Source organism: Nymphalis io, chromosome Z (genome assembly GCF_905147045.1).
Source record: "Nymphalis io chromosome Z, ilAglIoxx1.1, whole genome shotgun sequence".
Taxonomy (NCBI): Eukaryota; Metazoa; Arthropoda; class Insecta; order Lepidoptera; family Nymphalidae; genus Nymphalis; species Nymphalis io.
This window is the reverse complement of record NC_065918.1, coordinates 10,703,506-10,719,582: the sequence shown is the minus strand read 5'-3', so window position 1 is coordinate 10,719,582 and position 16,077 is coordinate 10,703,506. Positions and strand designations below refer to the sequence as shown.

The following is a 16,077-nucleotide window of genomic DNA, read 5'->3' as shown; positions in this document are numbered from 1 at the left end:
TCGCACTAATACAAAAAATACGAAATGCTCACATCATTGAAAATATTTTTTACTTCTTCACGCATTATCACAGCTAAAATATAAAATACATATATTTTGGCCTTTTAATGCCGCTTAACTGGATTTTTGGTTATGACGGGCGAAGACGCGGACGTTGTGCTAGTCAAAAATAAAGCTATGACTATGTGTAATGACTATATGCCTGCCTCGTTGGTTTAGTGGCTTGATATAAGGCCGCAGACCCGGAGGTCCTGGGTTCAATTCCCAGGTCGGGCCAATAAAAAGTTATTGGGTTTTTCTGTCAGAAAACTCTCAGTAGCAGCCCGGAGTCTGGAAGTTGGAAGTGTGTACACTCCCGTGCCTCGGAAAGCACGTAAAGCCGTTGGTCCTGCGCCTGAACTCTTTCCGGTCGTGTCGAATTGCCGTCCCATCGGATTATGAGAGTTAGGGAATAGAGAGTGCACCTGCGTTTGCGCACACACTTGTGCACTATAATATCTCCTGCTTAGTTGGCTAATCTCTCTTGAGATTGGCCGCCGTGGCCGAAATCGGTCTGGAGGACATTATTATTATTATTATTATTATATGTAAAATATTGTATAACTATAAAAACTACACTAAATTTTCAAGTGCTTATAATTCATATTAATTTGTGTTTATAATTCATCTCGTGCTTGACGGTGAAGGAAAACATCGTTTTTAAACCTGCATGTGTATTCCACCAACCCGCATTGAAGCAGCGTGGTGGAATAGCTCAGCCGTGGGACATTCACAGACTGTTACTGCTTACACAATATAGGAAATTATAATCAGAAATTTGTTTTGAGGCTTTGAAGATTATTTTTGTTAAATATTTTTGACATTTGTAGAAGGTATGGATTATTTCGCGAATATATTTTTCTAATCCACGTTCAGGTTCATCATCATCTTTACAATATGAAGATCACGGCTATTTACCTAACCTTTTCTTGATCACATCGTTCATATTTACGTGTTTCTATTTATAATTAAAGTATAATTTTAATGAAATGTTTCAGGATTGTTACAAATTAAATTATACAACTATGAATGGTTTTATCTTAACATTTTCTGGCGTTTTAAACACCTTGCAACGCCCGTGGTCACAAGTAGTTGTTTAATTCAAATGATTTAGGTGTTGAAAAACTTTTGAAATTCAAAATAGTTGAACATAAAGTAACACCAGGTGGGCCAACCACAAAAGCCCGGCGGGCCGCATGTTTAGTACCGCTGGTCTAAAGGTTGTAAGGCCGCCGGTCATGAGGTCCTGGTTCTTTTCTGTTTCCTTTCTCTCCAATTTTCAGTAGCAGCTCAGATTCTGAAAAGTGCACACAATGCCAACTGTCGGAAAGTACGTAAATATTATTCCTGCCTCTGAATACTTTCCTGTCGTGAGGGAGCTGATGAAGAAATAGTGACTGTATACACACTCGTAGTATTAAACGCAATCGCAGTTCGCAGTCGGCTGATCTCCTTTAAAGTAAATTTTATACAATACAAACATTCTATAATGCATAGGATATGAGTGTCATTTATTTGGATTAGTAAAATATTTTTGTAATTATTTAATGGATAAAATTCTTTTCGATATAGATTTTCTATGTTTGAATATTTTTACGACGCGGTCGTAGTTTTCGTATTTGTTGCGCCTGAAACTTTTTAAATTTTTTGGATTTCTATTGACTCGAGTCTTTTTTTAATTGGTGTTTTCTATAAACATATTTTCGACTCAAATGAAACGATATTTTTTTTGCACTTTTCATATTATTATCGATACCAACGTAAATTTTTATTATTTTACTTTGAGTCTAGACATTTAATGCAATTCTGTCTAAGACACTGCACTAATTTATAAGTTTACACGACAATAATTCGAAACAATTGCAAACACACACTGACTTGTACCTTAGTCCGACAACGTCACAGGCAACATAAAGACGGCACAACGAACTCATGCAGACATGCTTCTATCCTTTAGAGGCTCAACTGTTGTTTTGTTGCTTAACCGCATTATCAGTCTCGTAGTAGTAGTAGCTATTTAAATCCATCGGTATTTTGTAACACAAGAAAGACAGGCAATATTTTTAGAAAATATTATTAAGTAACTTGTGCTGACATTGTTCAGAATTAGGCTACGGTCTAAGTCCATGCCCATAGCCTAAAACCTATTTCTTAAATATAATATCTTATACTCCTCTTTATATCCTTTGCATAAATCCTAAATAAATTGCACCGTCCTTCTATATATACATATATAGTTATTATGTAATTTTAAGCATTATACTCGTACGCTAATAATTATTTTAAATTAAAGCTTAAGCTCGTTTCGTAATTACTATTGAAAGGGCGTCGAGATGAAATCTTCGCTTCCGGGATATATAGAATCATTTATGAGATTTAATATTAAAGTCTTATGCAAAGATCTTTTTAATATCAAATATAACGTTAGGTACAAATTTGTCATTCTCCCTATCTGTCTTTTTTTTATTATTGTTATTAATTAAATAACATTATATTTAACATTTTAATATTTAAATTAAATTCAAATTTTGATTGCTAATACAGTCATTGTGGTGAGGAGTTTGACATTAAGGTAACCTCCTGAAGTTGGATCGGAATAGAATCAGGAACGTATCGTATACGTATCTCTAAAAAAAAATAGTAGAATAGAACTCTTGTACATATACACGAGTAAGTACGACGTTACCATCATACAAAAGTTTTACATTTGTGAATCCAAAGTTTTGACTTTTTGTTACAGACATGTAATAGTTATAAGCTCGGCGAACGTTATTTTTCTATAAAACTTTTCAGACAAAAATAGATGACTAATGTCCGGTTGCTTTATTCAAGTAAAGACTCGTTTTGTTTACGAATGCTTGTCTATTCAAAAGCGTCCCAATAAAAAAAGCCTTTTTAATAATTCGGTTGCTCTCTCAAAAGCGTACTGATTAGAACAATTCGATAAGAAGAATCGGGATTTAATTTTATATAGTTTTTTTTTAAAGAAACAAATTGTTCGCTTTGTCAGATGTCTTACCTTAGAAAACATTTTCTGCTTTTAAGATTAATTAAGTTAAGGTACCATGATAATCCGCATGGGACCAGGCTCAGACAGCTAATTTATTTATACAACGTAAATAAAATCAGCTTCTTTTATTTACTCTCTCTCTCTCTCTATCAAATCATTAAGATGGAGCTAACAAATACAAGCAAAAATAAATAGACTCTAGGCCTTAAATGTAATAGAAAACTGAAAATATATTGTAAGATAGATAAGGATTAACAAAAACACCGGTGCCATTTTTAATATAGATATATTATACTAATTAAAGTAATCTTCTTGCAGGATGACTTTGAAGATGCCAGCGAAGAACTGTCGTAAGTACAAATAGCTTTTTGCATAGACATACCTTATTATTATTTTAGGTTCTCTTGAGCTTGATTACAGGTGACTTAAATAATTTGTAAATAGACTATCAAATTAAGTACATAAACAATATTCGTTGTAATAATCTCAAGATATACTCAATATAATAGAATAAGTATATAGGATCTTTGAAGTCAGTTTCAATATAAAGCCTTATATTGAATATTAAAATGTAACTTTCGAAAAAACTGAATTTAAAAATTCCTAACATTCGAAAGAGTGTAAATCTGTATCCTATTTATATTTCATAACGTTATATATTAGGTCCTTACATATGAAATTGGCTTTTTGTAAGGAATGAATATAAAGCCAATTTTTTTGGTAAAATATATTTAATTATTCAAAGTATGCACCGTTGTTATCTATATACTTTTGCCATCTCATAGGTAGTTCATTGATCCCTTTACTAAAAAAACCATGGGGGCGAGAATCAATAAACTCTTGGAAGGCGGGTTGGACTGCCGCATCGGAGTTGAATTTTTTTCCCTGTAAGAAGTTGTCCAAATTCCGGAATGAATGGTAATCTGTTGGAGCAAAGTCCGGGGAGGACGGTGGATGTCGCAGACATTCCAATTGTAGCTCATCTAACTTAGTGCTTGCTTATTGTGCAGTGTGTGGTCTTGCGTTGTCGTGAAGCAGCAGTGGCCTAGAGTGATTGACCAATCACGGTTGTTTAGCAGCTAGTTCTTCCTTCATGGTTTGCAGTTGCTGACAATAAATATCTGCCGTAATCGTTTGGCCAGATTTTAGAAAGCTGTAGTGAATGACAGCGGCGCTAGTCCAGCAAAACACTCACAAGTAACTTTTTCTGAGTCAATTTTCGTTTAGGGCAGGATTTGGCTGGGTATCCAGGGTTAAGCCATTGCGACGACCGCTTCCGATTATCGTATAGTATCCACTTTCCATCACAAGTAATGATTCGATTTAAAATCCCTTCATTATTGTGTCGGTTGAGTAAAGTAATACAGCAGCGTGTTTGCAAGTTGGATTCACTCAATTCATAAGGTACCCATCGTTCAAGTTTTTTTACTTTCCTAATATGCTTCGAGTGATTTAATACAGTTTTATCACTTACCCCGAAGCCTGCAGCCTGTATCTCTAAAGTGCTTTGTGATGGATCCACTTCCACAAGAGTAATAAGTGCGGTAATAAGCGACGCCAAAGAAAAAAATAATGAGGAAAAAACAAATAAATGACTGTTTTCAAAACACAAATGTACCAGCTAAATGAATTTATAAATTTGAATTTGGAATTCTTAACCAAAGAGGAGATATTTCAGATCAAATTGATCAGTACAACAAAACGCTAATTTCATATGTAAGGACCTAATAGTTAGTTTTTCATGAGGATGTTTATAAGTATTAAAAAAATGTGTAGCTTTATGCTACGACCTAAAGAAGCGGAGCAGTGCCATGAACGTATTCGTATCTTGGAAATAAAAAAAAACTTAAATAATAATAATTCTTATATGTAACTACAGATATAACTACAGATAAGTAACATAACTTTATCTTAGTTTCCAAGGTTGGTGGCACATTTTTGATGTAAAGGTTAATATTTCTTACAGCGCCTACGTAAGAACTACTGTCGGACTACTTACCGTAAGGTGTCCTATTTGCCAGTACGCTTACTTAGTATAAAAGATATACTTTCAAACAGCTGTACTCCATGTTTTTAATTTGAATTTAACGGCAAAACATAGAAAAAAGTCACGAAAAAGAAATGAAAATACCTTCGCTAAAAATGCAGATCCCGCGTTTATATAAATATTATTCTGAACGGCTTATTTCTACTTTTCTTGAATAAATTAAAAATGTAGTAATAGTAGTAGTAATTAAAATAATTAACATTTTAATTGATGCCGATCGACAAATTTTCTACTTTTTCTATAATATTATAATGTACTACGACAAATATATAATGTAAAACAAATCTTATAGACTTTAATTTTTTTTTTATTATAATATAAATTATGGCAAACTTATTTATCTGTTCAATCAAATTATATTTTTACTTTAAAATATATATTATTAATTATACAAGAGCAATTTAATTATATAAAACTACTGTTTAAAGGTCATGATAAAAATAAAATTACTTAAAGCAAAATAAATTATACACTTACATATGAAATAGATAAACTTTTTATCATGAACGAATATTATATATGTAGGTCATAATTCTATAATTTCCAAATCATTCAAGCGCAGCTGTTTAGATGAAATTTGATATCTCAAAGATTTTCAAATAACACAGGATATTTTTGATATCCGAAAAAATGCTGTTCCTGTGGGGTAACTATATAGCATAATTCTTTAATCCCCCTTCACCCTAACGCGCAACGGCTTTTAATGAAATTCGATAGGTATTTAATAACACGCAGAATTTAACATGCAAAAAATTCACGGTATCTGTATTTATCAGCGTATCCCTCTTCTCAATAAACGAATTTGATGAAATTTGTTGCATAACTGGACGATAGATAGAGAAGACTACTTTAATTACCTGCCTTCCTTTTCTCATTCTCTCGATGATGGTCTTTCGGTAGTCTAACTTTAAGTTGTAGCCTTTGAAGTTTATGGAACGTTCTTTTTAAGTATAACGATAATGTTTTAACCCTCGCAAACTTCCATGGGAATAATATTCGTGCAATTCTGTAGAACTTACCTATATTTGAAAAAACAGTGCAATTAATATTTGTCGAAATATTTGTATTTGTCGCCCCTTATTTTTCGTTGTTATCACCCCCTGTATTTATTTTAATGATATATTTTTTGTGAATACCCTCGTAATACATTTACCTTAGCGAAACCGCCGGTTAATTACTTAGTAATCGTAATGTAAGCGTACGATACATATATGAATCAAAGGCTCATCGAAGAATGGAGGATTTTAATGTGTTATATGATTTCCTGATACACGTACATTTTTAGGATTATATAAATTGAATATTGAAATCTCTGATTAAAAAGTATGTATTATGTTTCGAAAAGCTTAATCACTTAAAATTCACCATCTCGATAATTTCTTACGTAATTGTGTATCTAAAAGAAGCTACAATAATTTCTGGTTGTGCTACAGGGATTTAAATGTATATTCCATTCGTATTTTTTTTAAATCAACTTATTACATATTTATTATTAAAAGTAAGTAAGGTTGTTTTGCTTTAAATACCAATAAATTGCAAGGGTAGTGTTCCGCCAAGACAGAAAACGGAAGCGCAGTTAAAAATGACGTTTTTTTATAGTATAAGGAGGCGGACGAGCAAATGGGCCACCTTATGGTAAGTGGTCACCAAAAAACCACCCACCCATCAGATATTCTACCGCAAAACAGCAGTACTTGGTATTGTTGTGTTCCGGTTTGAAGGGTGAGTGAGCCAGTGTAATTACAGGCTCAAGTGACATAACATCTTAGATCGCAAGGTTGGTGGCGCATTGGCGATGTAAGCGATGGCTATCATTTCTTACAATGCCAATGTCTATGGGCGTTGCTGACCACTCACCATCAGGTGGCCCATATGCTCGTCCGCCTACCTATCTATAAAAAAAACCTACCCAGAGGAGCTTGCACAAAGCCCTACCTCCATTTTTGTGTAACGAGAAGTGTAAATATTATAAAAGTATAATTTGATAGATACATTACGAACTGTTTTTAAAATAATAATCATAATGTTTCGATTGAAAATGTGCATAAAACTGATTGAATTGTGTAATTTCTAAAATGTTTGTTCTACACCTTATTTTCCGATATGCGTGAAGACATTTCATCTTTTAACGCAGTTTCATTTTTAACCAAAAACATGCTGCATGAGGCAATCATTCCAATATTATTTTAGTTCTGCTTATAATATTTTAGCTTGAGATTCATATATTGATGTTTATTAAATTATATTAAAAATTATGAATTATTAAGTGTTGCTGAAAAAATATCTATAAGCAGTTTTTTAATTACATAGAATGATAAAATAACTTACTTGCTTATCGTTTATATATTGATTTCGTTAACCAAATTGTTCCGTACAAATATATTTAACATTTAAATATTTAGGTAGGCAGACTGGCAACTGACCACCTGATGATACGTGGTCACCACCTCCGATAGACATCACCAATGCGCCACCAACTTCGGAAACTATACCGAGTGCCTCAACTTCTCTTGTGCTTGTAGTTACACTGATTAGTTAATTAATTAATAACATCTATATACATAGAAATAAGCAAAGACAAAATAGTTCAGTATCATTTTTTACCCCCAATTATCTTTATTTTGGTTTGGTAGCTACTGCCGAGCATTAGCAAAATGTGATGAAAGTATTTGTATTTATACCGAATGATTTATGCAGCTTTTACCAGTTTATACAATATCGTAGCTTATAAGGAACAGAAATAGGAATATTTTTATAATGAAATAAATCTATAAATCCGCAATGGCTACGTCACTCATATCACGTAATCTGGTAACTATAAAACAAATGACAAATGGTTGAATAAAAAGAATACTAGTGACAGGTAATTACGAATTGATCCCGACTGCCTCGTTTGCCTAGTGGCTAACTTGTAAGGCAGCAGATCTCAAAATTCTGAGCTCAAACTATGGGGCCAATAAATAGTGTGTCTCAATAAATTCTCAATTGCAACCCGAAATTTGGAAGTGCGCAATACGCACGTAAAGCACGTGGGTAAGCCTTTTGTCTTGCACCTGAACTCAAACCGGTCGTGTGGAATTGTTGTCTTATCGAATAACAATAAGTAAATAGAGAGTGCACCTGTTGTCACACACACACAACCCACTTGTGCAATATGATATCTTTTGCGCAGTTGTTTAATATTTAATCATTCAAAGAGTGTGATCTATTTTAAAGTATTTTGAATTATTTAGCGAGGTCCCACCCAGTGTGGACCTGCATACTGCTTTGGAGGATTGCGAAAGAGCCATGACACTATTCTTCAACAATCAAATCGATGAAGCCATCGCTATTATGACCCCGTGGTAAGTTAATTTTTTATTGTGTATTAAAAGTTGCAAATACTTATCTAATTTAGTCATAATATACAGTTATTTTAATCGTTTTGTTTTTCACTCATAGGAAAGAAACTTCTCTTTACCACGCGCACGGCGCAGCTATATTCGAGTTCATCCCAGCTGTGCTGACTTTAGAACCGGCACAGATTCAAAGCGCGCACGCTGCTCTGCGTCACACTTTCACGCTGTGTGATCGCATGCGCAGAAATTATAGCTTCGTACAATCCATCGGCGCCATTATTAAGAAGGTTATAAATACAACACAAATTATATCTTAATTAATATAATTATACACATTATTTAGGAAAGTAGCTACATTTTATTTATACCTATCTAAAATTAATAAATAAATTAAGGTGGCCAGGTGAATAAGTAGTTTATATGAATAAGCCAGTATTTTACAAACACGAGAAAAAATGCCAATAAAGTATATCTATACCTATTGTTAAAGTGCAATAAATGACCATCAAACTGATGATGAAAATGCAATACCTGTCCATCAAACAACCAAATTACCATCCTTTTGTAATACTGAATAGTTGAATCATACAATTCCAAATTGTAATATAGCCTAACTATGGCGGTTACTCTGAGGAAGAGGCACACGCAGAACTTGTTCACGCGGAGTCTCTTTTGCTGCTGGCCTGTCTTGGCAGTCTCGAAGGAGAGGAAATGACGGGCTTCGTTCGTGCTTCACTGCGGATTAAGACCGCTTTCAACGCCTACAGGTAAATTCACCTATTATTAGATAAATTAGCTTTAAGATTAGTACATTTAAGACAGACATTCTCTTGCCTGTATGCATATGACGATTGGTAGAATGTCATAAAAGTGGATGTGCTTCATCGACATTTTGTGGCGAATCGCAGCAAATTAGATAATATAAAATCCTTCTCCATGAAAAATACATATAATATGTACCAAATTACACTGTAATCAGTTAAATAGTAGCAAGGTCAAATAACCTAAAAAATATTTAGCAGCAGCATCTATTATTATATATACGATATATTATAAATAAAATACACCAAATATTATTAAACAAAAAATATATATTCATAAAATAAACATAGGCGTAATCGTAACTAAAAACTAAAGATTCATCGGATTTCAAAGAAAAAAATATATTTAACTATCTTATCCACTACCAATTAGAAACTGCGCCAAGATTTTGGAAAAGAAGTCTTGGGAAAGCGAAGAATCCCACAATCACTTTGAAAGCGGAGTTCGTCTTGGACTCGCCACTTTCAACGTGATGATTGCATTACTACCACCAAAGGTCATAACCCTGCTCGAGTTTGTTGGATTCACTGCTGATAAGGTAAGTTAGATAATTAATTTATTAATATAATTTATTTAGTTAGATAATTAACACTACCCTTAAAAAATATCAATAAATATTTTTAAAGTAAAAACCCAAAGCCATAAATGTTGGAAAATATTTTAGGAGAAAGGTAAAAAAGAATTGATTACCGGTGCGAAGTCGCCTGGCCTTCGATCCGTTCTCTGTGAACTGACGCTGCTCGTGTACTTCTTGATTATTGGCCACTTCGCCGCTATACCTCCTGACTTCATTATGGCCGAACAGTTGATAAATAATGGCCTCAGAGTGAGTATGTTTGCAAAGACGATAGCTTAAAAAGCATTACAATAATTTATTTCCTTTCTTCTTTTATTGAATATTGTATAGAATAAATTTTAAACATTAAATGTACATACTAATTAGTGCTTGATCAAGCAAATTCCCAAACTGAACCCTGGGAGTATTTACTAAATTGATTTTACACACACAGCGATACCCGAATAGTCTATGGTTCATAATGTTCAAAGCACGAATGCAAATGTTAAGTGGTATGATCGAAGAAGCTGTCGACACATATCAAACGGCGTCCCAAACAACAGACATGTGGCCACAACTTAAACATCTCACGTACTGGGAAATGATATGGGCGTTCGCGTAAGTTTATAATTTATATTTACACTAACTTTCATACCAACATAGTATCAAAGTATATAACAATAAATTGAAAACATACGTACTCGTAATAAAAACCTGACAGATTAAATAGCAATTGAAATATTTGGTCTACTAACAGTTAAAATTAAAGGAAACCATCGTGAAACACCTGCATGAGCTGGATGAAAATCTGCCATATACGTATCCGTCAACCTGTAATGGAAAAATGTGGTGCAATAATCACTTCCAAATCTTATCCAGAGGCGGCCTTAGTTCAGTGGAGGGACATTTACTAGCTTTGTTCTTTTACTTTTAACCGTAACCAATAAGACTCAGTATTTACCTACCCTTTTTCTTCTATTTATATAATTGAGTTCATAATTATCAAACGCAGATAAGTAATTTAATTGTTCAAAAATTTGTTAAATATTTCATTTTAGAATGATGATGAAATGGTCACAAGCTGCATTTTACGCTTCAAAATTAGCCCGGGACAGCAAATGGTCGAAAACTATATACATGTACACTCAGGCCGCAATGAATCTTGAAAGAGGACACCTGATCAGTCTCGAGGAACGCAAGCACAATGCCGATCTTCTTCTGTAAGTTCTATGATTCCTTTTCTATGATTTGCATAATATAAAATATATATGTAATTGAATTATTATTATTATTTAATATTTTGATTTTTGTTCATTTATTTTCTACTGCTGCAATTTAATTACTGCAATTATGTTTTATAGAAAGTGTGGCCTGTTTATTTTTGTCGATTCAATGGGAGTTTCTCCCAATAGTTATATGCTTATATAAGCAACAAAAATCGAATCCATTCATATGACGAATTATTTAAATATTTTCTAATAGTGTATCGTTAAAGTTTATTTATTAGTATTATTGTTTTTCAGTGCAAATATGTTTGAAGTGTGTTGAATTAGATAGTATTATTGTTTTAAAAACAAGTAAAATGTTATACATATATTATTATTATTATTATTACAGTATATTAATAACAGTATTGTTTTGCATGAAAATGTTTTATAATTTAATATCTTAGTGCATCTGTCGTTTAAGTATTGTGTATTCAGCTTAGTGACCAGTTTTGTTTTAAGGTATGTTTATTTTTTTATGTTTCATCATTTTTTTGTTTTCTTATCGTAGTGCCGTGTTATTTGTTATAACAGGAATGCATCGTGTTATAGACAGCGGTTGTTGGGGCGATCTCTGCCAATGGAAAAATTCGTGATTCGGCGCTGCGAACGGTGGGCTCGACGTGGATACCTGGTGCTTCCCGGCGTAGAGATGGTATGTTTGTGGAATATGTTTCCATCTCTAGCCGCCGAGCCCCACTTCGCCGACCGCATGCTAAAGGTAATTATTAAAAATACATCGATATTTATACAATTAAACAAACAAACAAACAAACAATGCTTTTAAAATTAATTTCTTCTTGTTAATAAATAAAAAAGGTATAAAGCAAACCGAAACTTTAAACAGCTTTTGTGATGCTCATTTCAATATATCTAACAATGATCACAAGCAAGGCAAATAAATCTAAAAATCGGTCGTTTGTTACAGCTAATCGAACAAACAAATGACGAAATCCACAACGTCATGCACTCACGATACGGTATAGATTCGGAGCGTCGGCACACGCCAGCGTATGACTTCGACGATGTAGCACTGGTTCGTTTCCTGCAGGGCAGCCTGCTTGGTGCAATGTCGTTACCACGACTTGCAATCCGACACCTGGAAGCGGTGCTCACGTGAGTACAATACTAAGTCATATTTCTCCCACATATTTTTATCTATAATATTACTGATCACGAGTATAAATTTCAGAATGAAAGACAAAATAAAGGAGAATACATTTTTGCTTCCGTACGCCACGGTAGAGATCGCCATGTCATACTACGCTTTAGGAGATTCAGATCGAGCTCAAGAGTTATTATGTGACGCAAGGTAAATACTGTTTTTTTTTCTTTTTTATTATTGATATATTGTTCGTTACGCTAAATATATAAATAACATCTATAACATAACCATAACACTTATTTTCATACTTTACTCCACAGAAAAAAATACTCTGGTTACTTACTGGAATCGCGTCTACATTTCCGGATCCATTCGAAACTAGAATTAATTCACGCGGGAGAAGAGAACACCGTGATCACGGGTACGACAGCAAGTGCGGTCGCCTTGGCCAGCGTGAACGTGATCGCAACCGCAAGCACCAGTGCGGTTGCGAGCTCTAGTGCAATATCGACTGCGAACACAAGCCGTGATCGGAGCGCACAGAACACATGATACCGGCCACAGGACAGGCGGGGGATGCCCCGCGCTGCCCTGCGTGCCTTGCGGTATTTCATCTGCCCCGCCTTTTTCCCGGGTCACGGAGAAGCTCGGTTTGACATATGAACCATCACATAATTTAAATCATAAATAAACTTTAACTTACGTAGTGCTGTGTGTATTGAAATTTTTAAAATATTACAATAATAACATTAGTACTTACATTAAGTATGTATGTACGCTTACTTTGTTTGTATATCTATGTCTGTGTTGTCTCAACTTAAAGTATTTAGAAGGTTACTAGAAAAGCTTAGGACAGCTATGGACAACTTCTTGCAATACAACGCTTGTAGTGTTGTATTGCAAGAAGTTGTTCTTCGATATCTTAGTTCATATACATGACATTTTGATCATTTTGCATGCATAAGTATATATTCCAATAAAAATAATATATTCAAATACCACATAAAAACGACTGAACATCGATTTCACTTCGATTTGACTTCCCTCTTATTTATACTTCTATTTCGTTTCCATCCCTATAGAATAACGGTATTTCACCATAAAAAATGACATTTGAAATCACTTAAGTTACCTACGAAGCCGTTAGTTACTAGTTCAAAAAACTAATCTAGTGTAATAAAATAATAAGGTACTTATAGTACCGTGTGAGGTATTGACAAGGGCACTTTTATTTGTAATATTTGTCTGCCTATCAGTGTTGTTTAGTATTTAATGGTTGTTTTTTTTTTATTATTGCTGTCAAATTATATAATAATTTTAATGGTACGGTGTTTTTAAGTAAAAATAATTTGTGATAAATTATTAAATAAGTGTAACTGATGTAAGCACTAATTACAATGCTTATTAAAAGTACAAGTTTTTCATACAAAATAATCTCGGTATCGAATATTGCAACTCTGTAATTTTTACCTGATGATATTATGTTAAGTTTTTTTTTTTAAATATATAATGTTCAATAAATAGTACAATTTAACGTAACGATCTTTTATGACAATCGCAAAACAATTTTTTTATAAAGTATAAGAAGAAAGATAAAGTGTTTTTTTTAACAATTTTGATTTAATTTTGCAAAGATATAAATAATTATAACTTTTGTAAAGACAGAATTCCTGGCTGTTTCTCATTATTATAAAATATACCTGCATCATAACTAGTCTAGCTAAAGTTGAAAAAAAGTATTTAAAAACGAGCCCTTATTGAATTATAATTTATGTAATAGTAATAATGTCTTCCAGACCGATTTCGGCCACGGCGGCCTATCTCAAGAGAGATTAGCCAACTGCGCAAGACTGTATTTACTGTATATACATGTAAACTGCACTGCAATAAAAATGCACATGATAAAATAAAAATGACATGGAATATTATTAATTTCGAAACTGGTAGAATCAGTAATCGCAGCTCCATATTGTCTATTATTAGTAACAACAAAGTCATAAGTTTGGGAATTACCTTCTGTTTTTGAAAAATACTATGCTAACATTCCAGTTTCGATAACATTTCTTCTCCAATTGTTGCCTAGTCATTGGTCAAAGAAAATGTAAGAGAATGTAATGCTCACTTTAATTTTACTAGTATAAGCACTAATTTATAGTAATGATATAGTACGTACATTTAAGTCATTGAGATTAAGAAAACTGCTGATCTGTTGGTTATATCTGTAAAGGTGATCAATTCAATAATTGATGTAATTGAAGATAAGGTGATCTTGCAACAATATCTGATAATTATATTCAATGTGGTATATTTCCTGACCTGACGATACATAGCAAAGTAATTCCAATATTAAAATATGGTAGTTCTGCAGACCACAAAAACTTTAGGCTAATCTTAATACTACCAACCCTCACCAAAATATTTGAAAATATTATTTTAAGTCAATTAATTACTCATTTTAACAGACACAATCTGTTTCATAGAAAATAATTTGGATTCATGAGGGGTCGTTCGACAACTGACGCAGGTATCGAACTTATTAAGAATATCTATGAAGCCTGAAAGGAGTCACAGGATGTCTTATGGATTTTCTGTGACTTATCCAAAGCCTTTGTTTGTGTTCAACATGACACTTTGGTCAAGAAATTGAATCGCACTATAAAATTAGAGAATGTGCTCAAACTTTTGACTTTTAATGTTAACAATAAAATTCAGAAGGTCGACGTGGTCGAATGGGAAAGAATATGGGGGTCCCTCAGGCATCAATTCTCGGACCTTTTCTATTCCACATATACATAAATGACCTTTCTTGTGGGAAAAAACATGATAGAGTATTGTTTGCTGATGATACCTTTTAAGTTTTTAAAATAAAAGGAAACAAGTACCGAATGACGATGTAAACAATGCTATCTCTGATATAGTACAGTGGTTGAGTGTCAATAATCTTATGTCAAATATGTAGAAAACAAAAAATGTAAGATTTAGCACACCAAATGTAAAATATGTAAAAGTTGATGTACTACTTATCAATGGGGAGTCGATGGATCCAGTTCAGTCTACTGCATTTCTTGGCCTTACTGCTGATGCCAAGTTGCAGTGGGCCCCCCATATTAGCGGATTGGCGAGTAAACTAAACTCAGCGGCTTTCGCGGATAAGAAAATAAGATAATTTAGCGATGTTGATAACGTTGATATGTATATTTTAGTTATTTTCACAGTATAATGTCTTACGTCATTACACTGTGGGATCTGCCGCTATCAATACAACGTTTGTGCTGCAAAAGAGGGCTATTCGGGCAACCTAGGAGCTAAAGAATCTCTAAGAAAGAAATTAAAAAAAATCAAAATATTAACTGTTGATTCTCAATATATATTATGTAATGTTATGTATGTACGGAAAAATATTAAAGATTTTGTGAGAAAATTTTATACTCATATAATTGGTACAAGGAACAAACACAAATTAATTACTCATGTCACTCGAATAGAGACCTAGTCAGTAATTTTTTGGTGTCCTATAAATCCTTCCATGTTGAATAAAAGATTTTGATTTTGTATGAACATATATTAGATAGTATTCTCATTACTAATTTAAAGTGTGAGCAAAATTTCAGCTGGCGTCATGGTGCAACTTCAGATGCAATATTTGACGGAATCAGAATTCATATAAACATAAAATAATTAATATATATTACAACATAATATTATACTCATTATATATGCACTTTTATGACTTCTAACTCTTAGAATTACTTACCCTCAAGACAAATACATTATATTAATGTTTCATTATTGAACTTCTTAAAATAAATGTAAACACCGACTGTAGGGAAACCGTAGAAACGATTTGCGTAGATTTGTCTCGGTGGATACCACCTACTCGTAATTTTATATAATT

The 16,077-nt window shown here is 33.2% G+C and overlaps 1 protein-coding gene across 1 annotated transcript in view; it reads left to right on the top strand.

Annotated features, from left to right (window-relative positions):
* Nucleotides 1–13,712, top strand: part of LOC126780777 (tetratricopeptide repeat protein 39B-like) — a 35,809-nt gene extending 22,097 nt beyond the window's left edge. The window contains exons 3-14 of the mRNA XM_050505476.1: nt 3,368–3,399; nt 8,330–8,440; nt 8,538–8,721; nt 9,044–9,201; nt 9,629–9,794; nt 9,921–10,082; nt 10,267–10,430; nt 10,871–11,032; nt 11,612–11,798; nt 12,006–12,193; nt 12,270–12,389; nt 12,503–13,712. Coding sequence (XP_050361433.1) covers nt 3,368–3,399; nt 8,330–8,440; nt 8,538–8,721; nt 9,044–9,201; nt 9,629–9,794; nt 9,921–10,082; nt 10,267–10,430; nt 10,871–11,032; nt 11,612–11,798; nt 12,006–12,193; nt 12,270–12,389; nt 12,503–12,734 — 1,866 coding nt within the window. The 3' untranslated portion in view covers nt 12,735–13,712. The remainder of the gene's footprint in view (nt 1–3,367; nt 3,400–8,329; nt 8,441–8,537; nt 8,722–9,043; nt 9,202–9,628; nt 9,795–9,920; nt 10,083–10,266; nt 10,431–10,870; nt 11,033–11,611; nt 11,799–12,005; nt 12,194–12,269; nt 12,390–12,502) is intronic.
* Nucleotides 13,713–16,077: the final 2,365 nt, after the last annotated feature.